The following is an 18,319-nucleotide window of genomic DNA, read 5'->3' as shown; positions in this document are numbered from 1 at the left end:
TAGTATTAAAATGAGAAATATATGGCTTACTTACGGTGAGCAACGCAAGGAAGGAGATGGCAACAAGGTGGTGATCGAATGGCGGCGGTATGGTGGCAGAGAGGAGGTGCTTGTGAGGAGCTCAAGACCACAAATGAAAGCTAAAAGGAGGTGAGTATGGGGGAGGAAGGAGAAAGGAGAAAGTAAGTAAGAAGAGAAGTAGGAGATGTGATGAAAATAGCTCATGTTCCATGGCTATTTATAGCCTCAACTCAGGCATTATTCCAACCGATTTCATAAATGCTGTCAATCCAATTAATGCAGCCAACCTAATAAATGTTGATGGCCAAATAAATACAGTTGACCCAATAAATGCTGCTGACCCAATAAATGCAGCCGACCTAATAAATGTTGTGAATATGAGTAGTATTAATATAAGGGTTGATTTTGATTACGGAATGAGGAATAATTTGGTACTTGTTAGTTTGACTAGGAAGCAAAATACTGGAGGTTGAAATTCCGACAACTTTGAGTTGACTCATATAATTATAAAGCGTAATAAAATTATATCTTTGTAAAATCATATATGGATTTAAATAGATATTTTTTTTGTATAATAAAATATTTCGGAAAAATCCATAATTAATAATTAGTAAACGGCTTAAAAATACGGGGTATTACACGAAAATCCTATGAAAAAGTGAGATTAAGGGCACCGTCAACCCCAAAAGGTTGGGGTTAGGACAACCATGTCCTCCAGTGAGACTGTCATATAGTTATAATCTCTTTGCTGTATTGTTTCCATTAACATTCTCTATGGTTTGCTTCTGAAATTTTCCCATTAACGTTGTCTATGGTTTGCTTCTGAAATTTTCCCATTAACGTTGTTGTTCATGAGATTTACAGTGTTAACTTTTTTCATAGTTGAAATTACGAAATTATTCATACCTAAATACGTCAATCGGCATTTATACCCACAAATAAACATTTCTTTTGATGTTCCACTGATTTACTCTTTGGACTAATCCAAATTCGGCTTCTGTTATTTCAGTTCTTTTCCAATTATTATTTTAGAGAATCGAAAAACGTGATCCTCACCTCCTCCTTACCGAGTGTAGCCATAATTCGAAATTAACATTATAAGCGCTTCTTTTACGGAGTACCAAATTTGAAAACCCCGAATTTACATAAACCTCGAACAAACTACTACTCCCCTTCATCCTACTAGGGCTCTATCTCTGCTCACACTACTACTACTTCCTTCTACTCCTACTGCTCAAACCCAAGTTCGAGGAGAGAGAAATCAATGGCGAACGAAGCAGACATGAGCGGTTGGACCGACCTTCTTCATTCCTCCACTAAGCTTCTCGAACAAGCTGCACCTTCCGCACAGTTTCCTCCTCTTCAGGTTTTTTCTCTCTCTTCAATTTCATTGTTGTTGTTTCAAGTATTTCGGCATTTTTGAATTAGGTTAAATTGATGATTGAAATGTAAAGTTTAATTTATGTTTGGATTGATTTTAGAGGAATTTGGATCAATTGGAAGCCTTGTCGAAGAAGCTTAAGGCTAAAACCCTAAGAAATGAAGCTCCTTCTCAGTCTATTGCTGCCACCAGGTTTCCCCCTTTTTTTACATTTCTTATTTATTTTATGTTTTTTTGTGATTGAACTGCATTTTTCTTCTTGTTTTTCATTTGCATTTTGATTTTTAATTTGTAGATATCTATATATTATGTTAATTATAATTAATTCAACCATATGCTATGATATAATGTCCACAAATTTCTGTAATTGGGTTAGTGGTTTGGGGAAAGCGGGTTGTGGGGATAGAGGAAAGGCAATTGGTTTGGGGTTTGAGGTGATTAATTGACAGCAAAACACGGGGGTTTATTCCATGAGCAAAGCGATTAATTCTAGGAAAGATAGTATCTGTCTTCGAATTCCACCTTTCTCTACTGAATTTAGATGTTGGGTTAGATAGCTGCTATTATTAATACAATCCTGTAAGTAAGGATCATTGGCTGGTTAGAACTTAGAAGGGTATATAATTTATTGGGATTTCCCTGGGATTTATTTACTCATACGTGCCAAAAATTTCCCTCTTTGTTGTATGCCTGATTTGGAGAGAGGGAGGGGTAATGATAGAATAAGGGTTAAAAAGGGGGATGAGAAGATAGTTTTGGTGCCGTTTTTGGGAATACTAGGAGGGATAAGGAGTCTAAGGAGGGTCAATTTTGCAGTTAATAAACCGAATATATTATAATTCTGTGATGAAGATAGCAGGTCTATGAACAAGCAATCTGATCTTTAGCTCTACCAGATATTAGATTTCATATGAGTTGCAAAACAAAATTGATCTTGAGAAAAAGTTTTTGTTTTAAATTTTTTATTTTTTGGGAGAACCGGGAAGGGGGAGCTTTTATTAATTAGTTAACAAACTCCTCCAAGGTAAAAATGCTGTGGGGAAAGAGTGCTCAGAATCTCAGAACATCACTTTTTAGCACGATGTTAGTATACCCCAGCCTCTGTGCTACTATCAGCCCAAAGTTTGCTGCTAGCATTTCAGCCATATCGGCACTCCACTGTCCACACTGCACTATACTTCTTGACACCAACAGCTAGCAACTTCCCTATCTCTGATCTGATGAACACTCCAAGGCCTACACGCCCTTCATTGAATATTGCTGCATCAACCTTTATTTAATGCTTCCTCCTCTGTTGAACTCCTAAACTGAGAAAATGATATCATGGTTTTTCTTAATTACCCCCTTTTTACTCTTTCCTTATATGCTTAATTGCTTATCGGCTATTGCCGTGGGCTTAATTTGCTGCCTGTCGATAGGTTGTTAGCTCGTGAGGGGATCAATGCAGAGCAACTTGCTAGGGATTTAAAGTCTTTTGAACTGAAGGTAAATGCTATTGAATTGTTTTCGGTGTATGGGAACTAATCTTTGCTGTTCACCCCCTTTTTAGTTGATGTATATAATGCTCTTTACAATATTATGAAACTGTTGCTGTACTTGTCTAAAGAATGTGGAAGTTTCACTTTGTCCTCTTGCAATACCCCCCCCCCCCTCTTTTTTAAAATTCTTTCTTGTTGTGTAGAATTATTTTGACTCAGTTTACTTTCTTTATCTTGAAGACCACCTATGAGGATGTTTTCCCAGCTGAAGCAACTAGTGTCGAAGAGTATCTCCAACAGGTACTTTCCTTTCCTGTTTTGTGGTTTACAATGAAAGTTTGAACATTTTCTAAAGAAAACTCCAGGATTAGGTTTATGTTCTGTTATACTCTTTATTTATTGTTTGGTTGTTACTTGTTAGCATTTCAATATAAACATGAATTTTTGTCTACAGTCATTTTGTGTTAATAAATTTACGGTTATAGGTTTATGTCTAACCTTTGTGCATAGCTGTATACTTCTTAGCATGATTTGTTGGCTGTATCATTTAGTTCCTTAAATTCTCCTTGCAGGTACATGAGATGGCAATGGTCTCATCCATCCAGGAAGCTCAGAAGGATAACCTGAGAAATTTTGATGACTATATGATGAAAGTTTTGGAGGTTAGTGTGCCAAGCAGGTTGATCTGGTTTTGCTCAAGTGCTCATACATTTTGCCCTACTCTCTTGTATTACGTCCTGCTATTAGCATTGGTTATTGTGATGTATTTCTAGTGAAAATTATTATTGTTAGTATGATAATATCATTTGCATGCTAATTTTTGTTTGAATTAAAGTATATGATTACTCAATATTATTTTAAAAAAAAAAGAACTTACTGTCTTTGTTGTTATTTCTGCCCACGATCACCTGGCCCACACAACTATGGTTATAATTTCTCCTTTCTGAAGTTTGATGCTGCATATGTGTTGCATCTTTTTTGTGATGTGTAGATCTTTTTGTTCGTAATATATTTGATAGTCATTCATTTAGGAGTACGACTGTACGAGAGTTACAATTCTGATCTTGAGGGAGTTGGTTTAATGGCTAGATTGGTGACAAGTCTTCAGTTTTTGAGGAACAAGATTCACTTTGGTGGTTAAGAAAATCACTTTTTCATCTTCAGATGTATATACTTTTTACGTAGTTATGTGTAGGAGTCTTTTGTTTTAATTTTTCCTTGCTCTTTCTATCTGTTGCAATTCCTTTACATCCTTAAAGATGGAATATCTTTGCAGTGAGATAGTGGTACAGAGGCAGGTGCAAAGATTATTCTTTTTTTTTTTTTTTGCATTGCGTAGTCATTGCTTTACATAGTTATGTGTAGGAGTCTTTTGTTTTAATTTTTCCTTGCTCTTTCTATCTGTTACAATTCCTTTACATTCTTAAAGATGGAATATCTTTGCAGTGAGATAGTGGTACAGAGGCAGGTGCAAAGATTATTCTTTTTTTTTTTCTTTTTTTTTTTTTTTTTTTTTTGCATTGCGTAGTCATTGCTTTAGAAAACTTGTGCAAAGAGTATTCTATTACCATGCGCTATCTTACACAATGGAGTAGGATAGAGAATGTATTATATGAGCAGAGTGTGATTTGATTTCTATTGACATTTGTTCTATTCATTTTCAATGTAGGAATCATCATTTGGATTGATAATTGGTTAAACCATTGTCCTGTTTTTAATTGTTATAAGTTTTGTAACCCCTGCCTTCTTCACACTGTCAAGCATAACCTAGCCCTGTTTTGAAAGACTCCTAATTTATCAATGTCATAGCCTAATCTGGCTTGTATTTTGACCCTTTATTGCAATCAGTGAAGGATTTGATCTTTAGTAGTTGTCCATTTCAAGGTATTCTCTCAAGTGAGAAGGATTGTTTGAGATTATTACATAAAAGGAGTGCAAATGACTCATGCACAAACCTTGTGGGTTAGTGTTATAACTCTTATTGTTTAGATTTAGAGTGTCTCTTAACCTGGGTTTGCAAGTCTTTTGATTTCTTAAAATTCAGAAACCATTCTCATATACATTATGACTTTCTTGACTTCAGCAGAATTTTTGTTTATATGATTATTCTTCCTATGCTTCCTGTTTATTTATTTATATTTATTTTCTTATTTTATTTTAATAAAGAGTGATTGTTCTGCAGAGGAAGAAGTTATTAATTACTCTAACAGTAAACTTTGCATGTTTGATTTTCTGCAGTACGATTGGCAAAAGGAAAAAAGGGATTATCTTCAAGTTTTGAGCCGTATTTCAACATTGCCTCGTTCTAATACTGGTGAAGCAACTAATGCAATTACTCGTTCTGGTCAAATAGTATCAATGTCTTCTACACCTCAAGCCTTGAGTGGATCCTCCAGTATGGAGATCGTCCCTCAAACTAATAGGCCCACTGAGGAGAAGAAGGCTTCAGTTTATGCTGAGGTTGTGAGGAGCCTCAATAGTGCAAGGGAGCGTGCTTTGTCATTTAAAGTAAGGCCGTGGATTTATAAATTGTTCATAGTTTGCTGTTTCCTTGCTGTGGATTTATAAATTGTTCATAGTTTCCTGTTTCCTTTATAATTTTACCTGTGTGCATGTGTGCGTGCTGCGGGTGTGTATGTAATTTTTTTTTAATTACATTATGAATTTTCCTGTTTAGCTCTTGTGATGATGGCATAATGCATGATTGCCCAGCTACTGTTGTGAAGGCAGGATTTTTGTTGGGATGTCAAACTCAAGAAATGTATTGGATATTATTATTTGCTTTCCTCATAAAGCTCCATGCTATAAGCAAAATATTTTTTTGAGAAGAGAAAAAAATAATAATAAAAGAAATAAAAACCAACCTCTATCCCTAGAAAATGATATTGGACTGAGCATGAATATTATATGTCTAATCAGCATTAATGAGAGATATGTAAATTAGTGAAGTTAGAAAGTCGAACAGCTTCAAATTTCATTGTGGTGACATGATCAAAGCGAATCACAAACAATTTAAAATCGACTTGTTCCAAGTTTGATTTGAGATTGTTAAATGTGGATCATTGCAAATCAACTGACTTCATATGACAAGACTACTCGAACTAGATACAAAAAGTTAAAAACTGCATGTTAGTGTTGAAAATTTTCAACTCAAATAATGAGTCAGTGTTACTCGATTGAAATAGGGTGGTTTGATGTCTTAAACTTAAGGTATTTTTTACCTGTTTACTAGTTCGTACTAATTTATTAAAATTCTGGATTTGTTTTGATGTTGTTCATTATCAAGAAGGTTTTTAGTGTGTTGGTTTCAATTTTCAAATGCTTCTTACTGAAAGATTTCTTCTCATCCTTGTCTTTTCCAAGTTTGTGCTTTATAAATCAGTATTTTTCTGACTAGTCTTTTCTTGTTATTTTTTTTTTTTTTTTTTTTTTTGAAGCCTGCTTCAGCATTTAAGATTGCTTTTGAAAGTTTGGCTCTTGAGGCATCTGGGGGAAAGTCTGTTGGCATGCAGAAGATATGGCACCTTGTGCAGGTTGGTTGTGAGATTATATGATTCATCTTGATGACTAAACAAGATATTGGTATTTATAATTTTTCCTTGATTTAATGTTAATGTATTGGTTCTTTGTAGACATTGGTGGGTGAGGATATAAATAGTCAGCAGAATATTTCAAGGAAAATGATGTTGGTGAATGGTGCCAGGCGGCATTTGGAGTGGGGACATTCGAAGCATGTCATTGAAACAATACAAAATCATCCTGTACAGGTTAGTTTTTTTTTTTTTTTTTTTTTTTCCTGAGCAAGTGTTTCTCAAAACTAGTGCTTGTGCAATCTGGTCTCTTGTTGGTACTTTTTGGCGTGTAGTAGTTTCTGCCAATAGATCTCATACTTTGTCAATACAATAATTGTCCAGCCTTAAACAATAATGCATATGTATGCTTGCATCTTATACCTGACAATCTGACATGGTTTTTGTTGCATAAACATATTCGGCTCTTGTAATCAGGCTGCACTTGGGGGCTCTGTCGGTAATCTACAAAGAATTCATGCATTTCTTCGGGTTAGTTGGAGTTATTATTTATCAGTTAATTGAATCATGAATTACACTTTGTGTATATTAGGACTTTATAATCATCAATGTCATGCTTTTTACAGATCCGTTTACGAGATCACGGGGTTCTAGACTTTGATGCAGCTGATGCCAGGAGGCAACCTCCTTTGGATACAACTTGGCAACAGGTCCTATAGTATCTGTTATATTACTATTTTCTTTTCTATCCTATCTAGTATACCCTTTCTGTTTTGTTTTTCTGCAAACAGTTGCTATACATTGGTGAAATGACAAGGAGGTCAGAACATTGTCTCAGAATTGATATCCCTACATTTTCCTAGTTTATCTTTCACGATCATCATATTATTTGAAACCTGATAGTAATGAGTTAGTTCTTGTTAAATCAGGATTGGGTTCTGAAATTGTTTCTGAACTTGGTTGTTTCACATTTAATTTACCTGTTTCATCTGTGTGAAGCTATAAAGGACCTGAATAATTTACCAGCTTTTATTTGTCTAAAGTACTGAATCTTTTCGTACTATTGTTTCAGATATATTTCTGTTTAAGAAGTGGATATTACGATGAAGCAAAGAGTGTAGCTCAGTCATCTCGTGGTTCTCTTCAATTTGCTCCTCAGGTATTAGTTGTTCATCCCCTGCATCTTTAAGGTATAAGATGATATTTCATAACTTTCTACTGTGGTAGCTTTCAGAATGGATATCTACTGGAGGTGTGGTATCTGCAAATACTGCTGCTGCTGCTTCTGAAGAATGTGAGAAAATGTTTAGAATGGGTGATCGCGGGGCTCGAGCAGTGTATGACAGAAAGAAACTATTACTTTATGCTATGATTTCTGGATCTCGCAGGCAGATTGACCGCCTTCTTAGAGAGCTACCAAATCTATTCAACACCATAGAGGACTTTCTATGGTTCCAGTTGTGTGCCATACGGGAGAATTCACATGGAGCCTCATCCTCTGCACTGAATGAGGGGTCTGTGCCTTACACCTTAGAGGATTTACAAACATACCTTAACAAGTTTGAGCCATCATACTACACTAAGAGTGGGAAGGACCCTCTCATGTACCCATATGTTTTGCTATTGAGCATTCAGTTGTTACCAGCTGTCATCTACTTGTCAAAAGAAATGGGTGAAGGGTTTAACATTGATGCAGTTCACATAGCAATTACATTTGCGGATCACGGGGTTTTTTCAGAAAGTGCTGCTGCAGGACAGAAGCTAGGATTGATGGACGCGTTTGCTGAAGTATCTAGCATGATTAGGCAGTATGGGTCTGCATACTTAAGAATTGGAAATCTTTCTATGGCACTCGAATATTATGCACAAGCAGCTGCTGCAGTTGGGGGTGGTCAATTGTCATGGGTAGGAAGAGGTAGTTTAGATCAGCAAAGGCAGAGAAGCTTAATGTTGAATCAGCTCCTTACAGAGTTGTTGTTACGTGATAATGGAATCTATCTCCTACTTGGACCTAGGGGTGCTGGAGAAGAAGCCGAACTGAGACGGTTTTTTTACTGATGCTGGTTCAAGACAACAATTTCTGCTTGAAGCAGCTCGACAGTGTCAGGAAGCTGGTTTGTTTGACAAAGTAATAATCTAACGCTGTGATTCCTTGGTGCTTGCTAGCTAATTAATACTGCTCTCTGGATATATTAGCCACATGTTACTTTATTATTCTGAAAAATGGATAGCTTCCTAATGTTAAAATGCTATGGTTTCTTATTTTAAAAAATAAAAAAGAAAAAGAAAACTGCTATAGTTTCTCATTATGTCCATGCTTAGATTGGTTGACAGGGACTAGCCCAGGAGGGTAAATATGATGCAAATTTTATAGGTCTTTTAGTGAAGTCATGTTTGATGCTTATTATTAGGAGCTAATACTATGTTGCCACTTTTTGGGATGAAAAGGATATTTTATTGTACCTTGTGTTTCCTTGCTTATGATCATGTATTCGATCATCGTCAATTTTCTTAATGCTCTTTTCATATTGAATCAGTCTGTAGAAATTCAGAAGAGAGTTGGTGCATTTGGAATAGCTTTAGATACAATTAATAAGTGCTTATCTGAAGCAATATGCTCACTATCACGTGGCAAACTCGATGGTGATAGTCGGACGGCCGCGCTCATCCATTCTGGCAATGAGATATTAGAGATGTGCAAATATTATCCTGAGATCAGGTATGCATCACGATCGCATATACTTAATATTCCATTCAGCTGCATTCTTATTTCAGTGTAGCTTCTCTAAGCTGATGCTCCAGAAAGGGAAATGTTATGCCAAATGCTGGATAAACTTGTGCAGCAATATAATATTAGATTTTCATCTTTGAATCTCATATTTACTGTTTTATTTGTGGTTCTGTTGCTTAGTTGTTATCTTGGGAGCTTGCTGATTTCTGCCTTTTACACATATTAATCAATACTGTGCACTTTGTTCTTTTTAAATAGAATGCCAGCAGAATTAGGCAATTAGCCTGGGTGAAAAAGACTTTAAAGTTACCTGGGAGCAACTTGTCATTTATATATGAAAAAAAAAATCTAATTCTGCTGTTTTTAGCTTATAGGTGAATTTGATGCTGGTCCTCCCTCTTTAACTAAATGCAATCATTTTACTGTTAAATAGGAATTACATGATCAGTTTACTTTCAAAAAAAATTGGTATGAGTGTTATTTTACTAAATTATCATTTGGCCTGAGTCTTGGTAGTCTCTTCATCAACTTGCTGTTTCCTCCTTTCTTGTTATTGTCTATACTGTTTGCACTTGTAGATTTTGTAAGAGCCATAATGGTTAATATTGTGCTAACATGTAGCTGGGATGCATTCATAATTTCTTTCCCGGAGGCTAACTTGAAATTTCCGTGCAGCGTAAAAGATAGAGAGCATGTTATAGAACAAGAAACTGTCTTGAGACAGCTTGAGGCGACATTGTCAATTCACGAGCATGCACGACAGGGCCGCCATTTGGATGCATTACGAGAGATTGCGAAACTTCCATTCCTTCCACTGGATCCACGTGCACCAGGGTTAAGCATGGATTCATTCCAGAATTTATCCCCTTATGTCCAGGCTTGTGTCCCTGACCTTCTAAGAGTTGCCTTAAGCTGTCTGGACAATGTGACAGATACTGATGGATCTCTTCGTGCTTTAAGAACAAAGGTAATTACAGGCAGCCTGGTTTCTTCCCTGAGCATAAACATTCAGCTATTGGTTGTGTCATCACATGCAAATGTCACATTCAGTTATTATCAAACTTCATGCTTTAGCTTGTTTAGTTGCAAATTAGCTAATTCTGATCATATGGATGTGTGGTAATAGAGAGAAGTGGGTGATTGGCTTTCTTGATGGACAAAATGCTCTAATATTCCTGAATTTTCTGATTATCTTGATTGGTTTTATACAGATCATCACACTCCTCTTTACTAGTTTCGTGTCTGTCTTTGTGCTTTCTTGTTTTTTTTTTTTTTTTTTTTTTTTTAAATTTTTAATTTTCATAAATAATTCTGACACACGCTAGTGAGAAGTAGTAAGTGCTCATTCATTGAAAGTTTGATGAACTTGCTTGTCTGATGTGAGTTTTTACTTTCACAGGTTGCAAATTTTCTTGCGAACAACCTGCATCGAAATTGGCCTCGTGATTTATTTGAGAAGGTTGCAAGAAGCCTTTGAAATCAAGCACAAGGGAAAGGTTGGCAGCTTGGACAGCGCTGCCAAGCTTACTGTCAAGTGCTGGTGTCAAGGGCTTATCATTCCTCTTGCACATTTTGTACATTTATGAAACTAGAACTTCCTATTTCTCTCTTTTTACCGATATATAGTATATTTCTTGCAGCTAGATCAAATTAGGCTGTGTGTTTTTGGTATGATTTACCATGTTGGTCCTGCCTTTAATTACTTTTCATGTAGACAGAAGTATTAGTGACAACTAGAAGAATTTTCAGCTGTGTTCTCCAATAGTATAATTTGTCATATGGCTAAAATTATCATTCCAGAGTCCGGAGCAAACTCTTATTTCTATTTTACATACACTTGCCACTTTGCTCTTGCACTTCAAGAATGCCATTTCAGGCTAATTTGAATGGTTTTAACCCTGCTATGTGAATGTGTATGTGTGGATGCACCGTTTCATAGACCGTCTAAAGTGTATCCGAGTTTGGATTTCTGTCATTGAATGATATTATAACCTTTGTTCATGTCATGAGTACTCGGTCATGACAGGTTTAAATTTCTGTTAAAATTAGGTTATTTATAGCATTATTAGATGGAAATCTGGAATTAATCATGAATTTTTAAGTATTGATGTTCAACCTTCACTGTCACATTCTAAAAGAAGAAAAAAAGAGGAACAGGGGAGGGGAAGTTGAACTGCTGCAAAAGAATTGTCGTCCACAATTTTCAATTGATGAATTTATCATTTTTGCTATGGATGAAAACGAAGGTCAATATTGATGAATTTATTACTTTTGCTGTATTAGCGTGGGCTGCTTGGGCCTTTAGAAACTCTGTTGTGTTCGATAATCCTTGGAGTAATTGTGTGGAGTGGGGGTATGGGATTTGTGAGATTGGTGGAGGACTATAAGTACAGGGAGTCTACTAGTGGAGGTGGGTTTAGACAGGGGCATCCTCGAGGAGTAGCTGGCGATTGGGGTGAACTCTGATGCGACAATGTTGGCTAATAATAAGGTGGGACTTGGTGCTGTTTTGAGATATGATGAAGGGAAGCTGTGTGCTGTAGCTATTCGCAGAGAAGCTGGGATTGATTCGGTAAAGACAGTAGAAGCAATGGCTGCAAGGTCAACATCTCTTTGGATACCGATGTGTGGAGCTTGAATGTGACTCGGTTGCTGTGGTTAAATTGTTTAACACATCCGTGAAGGGAGGTCTCCCCTTGATTTAGTTATTGACGACATCCAGAATGAAGGCAAAAGCTTTGAGTCTTTTTCTTGTGCCCATATTAGAAGAAATGGGAATGCAGTAACTCATCTTAGTGCTAAGCTTGAACCATGTAATGAAATTGAACAAGTCTTTTTGGGGCGGAGATTGATACTCTGTAATTTGTGAGTGTTGAATAAAATGCTGCTGCCTGTTTCTTCTCTTAAAAAAAAAAATAAAAAAAAAAAAATAAACAAAAATAATAATAATAATAATTGCTAGAAATTTATGCTGAGTTATACATCAATTAATTTAATCCAAGGCCCTCTATTTTTACCCCGAGGGACTATCTTTTTAACTTGTATTTAATTAGTTTGGCCAACATTTGGGATTCAGTACCCAAACGGTGAAAAATTATAAAAATTAGAGTACCAAAACGGTGAAAAAAGTGAGAAATTAGGACCTAATTGTGTGGTTAACTCCTTAACTAACTAAATAAAACAAATTAATTTAAAAATAAACAAAACCCACCACCACCAGCCACCTTCCCCGCCCTCTGCCCCCGCCCCTCCCCTCCCCTCCCTCCCCTCCCACTGTGCCTGAACCCCCCATCTCTTGCACCAATGACGGCACTCCCTCTACCCACTGCGCCACCCCTAAACCACCATTAACTCCATCTTGTAACCCCCCTTCCCCAAAAAACCCCTAAAAAAACTCTTCTCCCGCCGCAAAAGCCCTCAACTACCCCTCCCCACCTTTGAAACCCTAGCCCAATAAATTTCTATTGAATTGTGTTAACTCCTTAATAGCATAACTTTTACTTTTTAATAATTTCAGTTTTCAGTTGTGAGAAATTAATAATTCTATTCAGTAACTCTATAAATCACATGGGTTTGTGGTCATCTTATGATCTTGTTATTAGGGGGGTCCCACTAAGTAATTTTATTTGAAACCAAAAGAGAGATCATTTCCATGAATTTCATTCTTGGAGTTCATATCCATAGGTAACATATGAGCAGGGGCGAAGAAGCCAGGATTTGAAAGCTATAGGGCCGACTAACACTTTAATTGTAAGAAAAAAAAAATCATTGAATCAACTTACCAAAAAAGGAAATGTGTTAATTAAAAGAAAAAACTTTCTAAAAAAGAATATGTGTCAATTAATAAAAAAACGGAGGTAAGTATATATTTGTTAGAAAATTTTCTATGAGATATCCTACATTCCTTCATATCACAATTATCAAAATAACAACATACATATCAATTTTGATGATAATATACAAACACTTCCTATGTTCTCCTTGCATATATGCCTAGTTTTATTAAGACAAGCTTCATAATATATTTCATTAACCATCAATATATCTAGTTAAGTACAACTAAATGTATAACAAGTATATTATTTATTCTAAAATTTTATAGGGGCCATACAAGCCCGGGCACCACCCCCTACAAATTACTGGGTACAATAGGGATCCCAAAAACACCATCCTGACATGCACTATGATTCTCTCGATCCCAGGCACCATAAAAAAACATAACAATATCACAGGTCGCTTGAAGACTACCTCGAAAACTTGACCCACAGAAGGTCAAGAGAACCCAGGGGGAATACCATCAGAACAATCTGATAATTCACTGGCCTTTCTACTTCTGTCACACCAATCAGAGGCAAGCTCCAAAACAGACCTAGGAGAATAGACTGCCGATCGAAACCTCACTTTATTCCGGATTAGCCAGATAGCCCAACAGATCCCGAAGAAGCGATCTAACGCAGACCGAGAACCAGTCATGAAAAGGAAGAAGAACGTCAGGCATGGGAGGCGAATCCCACATACGACGGGAGAAAGAACAATCCCGAAATAAGTGTTCCACCAACTCAAAGGAAACATGACACAACACACAAACCGAATCAATGGGAATGCCCTTATGCACCAATAACTCCGCCGTAGGAAGAGCATTATGTAATACTTTCCAAGCTAGCATTTTCCATTTTGGAAGCACAGGTAAACCCCATAACCTTTTCCACCATGAAGGCAAAATTGAAGTGCAAGGCGGGGGAAGAAACTAAGAAAGTAAATTGGTGTAGGCAAATTTGGTAGAGAAGGATCCATCTCGGGTATATTTTCAGTAAACAAAGTTGTCAATCTTCTGTAACGAACGTTCCAAACCAAGAATTGCCGAAGCTACAGAATTAGGGAAAAGTTGCCTAACCAGAGACGCATCCCAAGCACCGGTAACAAATCAGAAACCACCGAAGGACAATCCTGTTTAGGAATACAGTCGTCCTTAAAAATAATTCGAACATTAGGCACCTAGTAGTTCTGCAGAATGCTAACATTACTTACATTTGTTGTGGATTTGTATGGGCAACTAAAGTCCTTTAGTGGCTCATTTGTTGACAATATAGTGAGAAAGAGGAAGCAAAATAGTGAGAGAAAGAGAGAAACTATGAGCAGTCTTAAAAATTACATCGGATTGAATCTCAAATTTGTGTTTTTTTTTAACACTATATACAGATGAGATATGAAAGAGTATAACACTATATACAGAGTAAATTAAGATATTATCACGTGCTTTAAGATGAAACCTATTTAGAATTAATATTGGAAAAAAAAAATTATATAGTTCAGCTATAGTTTTGGGATTATAATTAATTACCAAATTGCCACTTTGATTTGCAAATGCAAGAAACTAGAATCTCCTCCAAAAAAAAAAGGTGCAAACTTGAATATTTCCTTCGTCAGTTTCACTAAACAGACTAATACAGCAACTCTACCAAACGCCATTTCAACAAGTAAGTATTTCTCCCATCTATTTTTTCCGATATTTGATATTTAGATTTCCCTTATTTAATTTAACCTTTTCTGATTTGGTGAACTGGGTTTTTGTCATTTATTTCATTTAATTTGCATTAAATTTGCTTAATATCTTTAATGATCCCAGAATATTGAAACATTTGGATTTCTGGGTTTGAATCGTTTTGTTTAATCTTTGTTTATCGTCAAGCAATTAGTTGCTACTTGCTAGACTAGAATTTATTGTTGTATGCTTTCTGAAAAAGTCGTGGCACTAAAATTATGGCCTTGCAAATTTGAAATTAAATTTCCCCTAAATTTTGGATTGGGGTTAATTTGGTTCTAATTATAGTGGAATTGTAAGATATCTGTAATTAATTATCATTGAGGGTACTAAATCTTGGGGATTTGGTGTTTGGAAATTACACTTTCCCTTATGGGTTAGGCCAAAAGAATAAAAGATCAAAATTTCTCACATAAATATTTACTTTTAGCTTGATCATGATCTTATTGTCAAAAACCTAATATTCCTAGCCCCTTATCCCAGATTAATACCATTTCCAACTTTTAGTTGAGTTGGGTGTGGAAACTTGAACCTAGATGATATAGATGTTCAATGTACTTGTAGTTGTAGGACTTGTAGCCTTGTAGGCGAGGGCCAATATGAGATTTTCGAAATTGGGAGTCAATGACAATTTTCATGTTGAAAGGTCAAAGGAAGGTCTTGTTTAGAATGGAGTGCATAAATTAGAGAGTGATGGCGTCCAAGATAACCCAATTGAATCATTGGTTGATGTAGTGGTGGTTAGAGGTGGAAGGAGGGATGTGGAATCATTATCCTCATTTCAGGGTTGATACAAGGGGAGGGAAAGACCGAAAGAGGGGGGGCGGGGGAGGAGGGGGTTGGTGGTGAACTATTACCTACATTTGGAAGGTAATAATTTCCCAACACTTTCTCCTCCCTCAACCTGCATCTCTACTTTGTTTCCTTCTCTTTATTATATTTCCTTTTAACCTTATTCATTGCTTCCATCTTCTAATTGCCCTAAGAGACAAAGGAAAAATGGATATCTTTCAACTTTCTTATGTTAATCCTATCAGTGTAAAACAAAGTCAGCTACTTGGATAATGGGTGGCAATTTTTAATGCATATTTGAACTTTCTTAAGAGGTGATATGCGGATCACGATCCAGGAAGGGAAGATATACCTATCCTTAAGATAAAAGTAATTTACAACAACTCTCCTTTTAAATTAGCATCCATATCCAACTCTAAAGTTGTAGACCAACTTCCGTCTTTTTATTGATTACCCTCCCTCTCATTATTACTCCGTGTCCAATATGAATCAATATCAATCCGCTTTTACAAATTATTGATTTCCTAAATTCCCTTTGGCTTTGTGCTATGGTCTCTGGGCTGATTCACAGATACAATGAAAACGTTACTACCTTAAATGGTAGTCTCAAAGAGGTTCTCAGGATAAAAGGCTCAATTGAGATTAGACTCACCGTTGGAGGGAATCCAAATCATGTTCCATGTTTGAGGTTTTCACAACTTTGATTGACATAGTCTCCATATAAATTGAGCTTTAAGAGGACATAGGAAATGGAGGGATGTTTAGTCCCTCCATCTCCCCCCCAAGTGGTTGGGGGTTCGATCTACATCTTCCCTTTCCTGTGATAGTGTGGGGGACCCCGTATCTTACCGTATAAAAAATAAATAAATAAAAGATTAAAAATAAAATAAAATAAAGTGAGCCTTGAACAATGATATTCTATTCTAATACAGTAATACTCTATTATTTTGTTATTATTCTGCTATTTTTACGGGGGTTCATAATTTGAAGATCAATTTCCAAATATATAGACTTTATGTAGTGGCATATTGCCTATTTTGCTGAGACTCAACCATTGAGGTTGTTCAGATGATGATGTTAAGGATATGGAATTATGTAGAGTGTCACGGAGGATTGAAGACTGATAAAAAATAAAATAAAACAAAATAGAGAGTGAAAAGAGTGGAGATAGTTTCTGTTACTCGACACCGTTTTTTTTTTTTTTTTTTTTTAAAAAAAATTTCATTTTTGGGTTGGCCTTTGAGTTTAGCTGAGCTTCTGCAGTCCCTATCTTCAAACTTTGTCCATGCTTAGAGTTGCTTTCACTTTTGTGATCATACACGTAATAATTTTGTGATCATGCTTAGAGTTGCACTTTGCCATAATATGCTAATTATGACATAAAATCATGTGATAAATAGCCTCAGAAAATCTATGCTTCAGTTAGTGTTTTTATGATGTTCACAATTTCTCCGAATAGTTCCAACACAATAAAGTCTCAACTTAAGCCCTTTTCCTATCATCAAAGGTTGACATGGGGGAACTGATCAATTTACTTGTGCCAATTGGTCATTGCAGATTGCTCTATTATTAACGAAGGAAGATAATGGACTTGTCAACATCCCAAAAACTCACTCTGGGCTATGCTGCCCTAGTTGGAGTAGGCGGGGTTATGGGTTATATGAAGAGAGGTAGCCTTATGTCCCTTGGTGCTGGTGGAGCATCATCTGCTTTACTGTACTATGTTTACACAGAACTCCCAAATAATCCAGCTTTTGCCTCATCACTTGGGCTTGGGGTCTCTACAATGTTGCTTGGATCAATGGGTTATCGTTTTCAGAAAACGAGGAAGGTATTTCCTGCTGGAGTTGTTGCTCTTCTTTCACTTGGAATGACTGGTGGTTACCTACATGGAATCATTCGAAGTCAAAACTAGACGGTGATAGGGCACCTGGAAGCATCATGGTATTGTCTAGGCTGAAACTTTAGTGAACAATTTGTTGTCTGGTACTGTTGTTGTCTGATAATGTTTGTTGGAGTTGAGAAAGGTGAGGTATTAGTATGAATTATGAATTGTTGTTTAAGTTCATGTTTGTCTGAACATGAATAACAATTTTATACTCCGTTAATCACAGTGAAGCCATTTTATAGCACAAACTAGTCAATTTCATGGTTGGCACTTGGCAGTACTCTTAACTTCAATACATGGCCAACATGGGAGACTGGAAGATCTTAGCAGGAAGCATCTGCCCTAGTAGAATTGTACTTTACTAAAAATGATAGCTTAATAGCTAAATGTTAATTTGTGTGAGACAGGAAAAACAGCCCTTTGCGATCTGTAAATTGATAGATCTATATATACCAATATCTGTGTCAAGTTTTGCTAAGCTATCGATCAGCCTAGCAAGATTCCTGAGAGCTTGAACAAGCACGAATAGACTAACTGCGTGGACTGGCATGGGTTAGCTCACTTGTATAGTTAAGCTGTTTAATCGTTTTTATCTTCTTTACTGTTTTTAATTACTTTGAAGTTATTTTTCTGCATGATTTGACTTTCCGGTTTTAACTAACTACAGGAGAACCAACATTGATACTTGCTTCAACATATTTTCCTTCGAGCCAGACCCCATTGATATCCTACGTTGATATAGTGGCATTTCCGCAATTATTAGACTTACTTTTAGTAAAATATAGTATTTGTACTACTAAGGCTGACTAGGAATAGGATACCGTTTTATCTCCTTTTATGAGCCCGTTTTGAAAAAAACCCCTTTTAGAGAGAGAAACCACAATACAGAGAGAAGTTACATTAGAACAACATCAATGGCGCAATTCCAGGTCGATCTTGCTCCAAATCGATTCATC

The 18,319-nt window shown here is 36.3% G+C and overlaps 2 protein-coding genes across 2 annotated transcripts; both read left to right on the top strand.

The window, feature by feature from the left end:
* The first annotated feature begins 1,145 nt into the window (after window positions 1-1,145).
* LOC110691549 (nuclear pore complex protein NUP93A-like) lies at window positions 1,146-10,971 on the top strand. Its single transcript, XM_021868486.1, is given in 16 exon segments — window positions 1,146-1,387; window positions 1,503-1,594; window positions 2,821-2,887; window positions 3,121-3,180; window positions 3,453-3,542; window positions 5,119-5,388; window positions 6,318-6,413; window positions 6,513-6,647; window positions 6,888-6,941; window positions 7,037-7,120; window positions 7,483-7,569; window positions 7,638-8,456; window positions 8,458-8,538; window positions 8,948-9,129; window positions 9,817-10,108; window positions 10,541-10,971. Coding segments are annotated over 16 exon segments (2,589 nt in total). The 5' UTR covers window positions 1,146-1,285; the 3' UTR covers window positions 10,619-10,971.
* A 3,435-nt stretch (window positions 10,972-14,406) lies between these two features.
* LOC110691548 (protein FATTY ACID EXPORT 7-like) lies at window positions 14,407-17,619 on the top strand. Its single transcript, XM_021868485.1, has 2 exons — window positions 14,407-14,618; window positions 17,033-17,619. Exon 2 carries the CDS (start codon window positions 17,061-17,063, stop codon window positions 17,388-17,390), a length of 330 nt encoding a protein of 109 aa, XP_021724177.1. The 5' UTR covers window positions 14,407-14,618; window positions 17,033-17,060; the 3' UTR covers window positions 17,391-17,619.
* The last annotated feature ends 700 nt before the right edge of the window (window positions 17,620-18,319 follow it).

This window comes from Chenopodium quinoa, unplaced genomic scaffold, assembly GCF_001683475.1.
Source record: "Chenopodium quinoa cultivar QQ74 unplaced genomic scaffold, ASM168347v1, whole genome shotgun sequence".
Taxonomy (NCBI): domain Eukaryota; kingdom Viridiplantae; phylum Streptophyta; class Magnoliopsida; order Caryophyllales; family Amaranthaceae; genus Chenopodium; species Chenopodium quinoa.
The sequence above is the reverse complement of the archived record's forward strand: the minus strand, read 5'-3'. Positions and strand labels throughout refer to the sequence as shown.

Bases quoted from the DNA above. Each gene is read 5' to 3' on its own strand.
- LOC110691548 (XM_021868485.1), top strand. From the start codon at position 17,061: ATGGACTTGTCAACATCCCAAAAACTCACTCTGGGCTATGCTGCCCTA.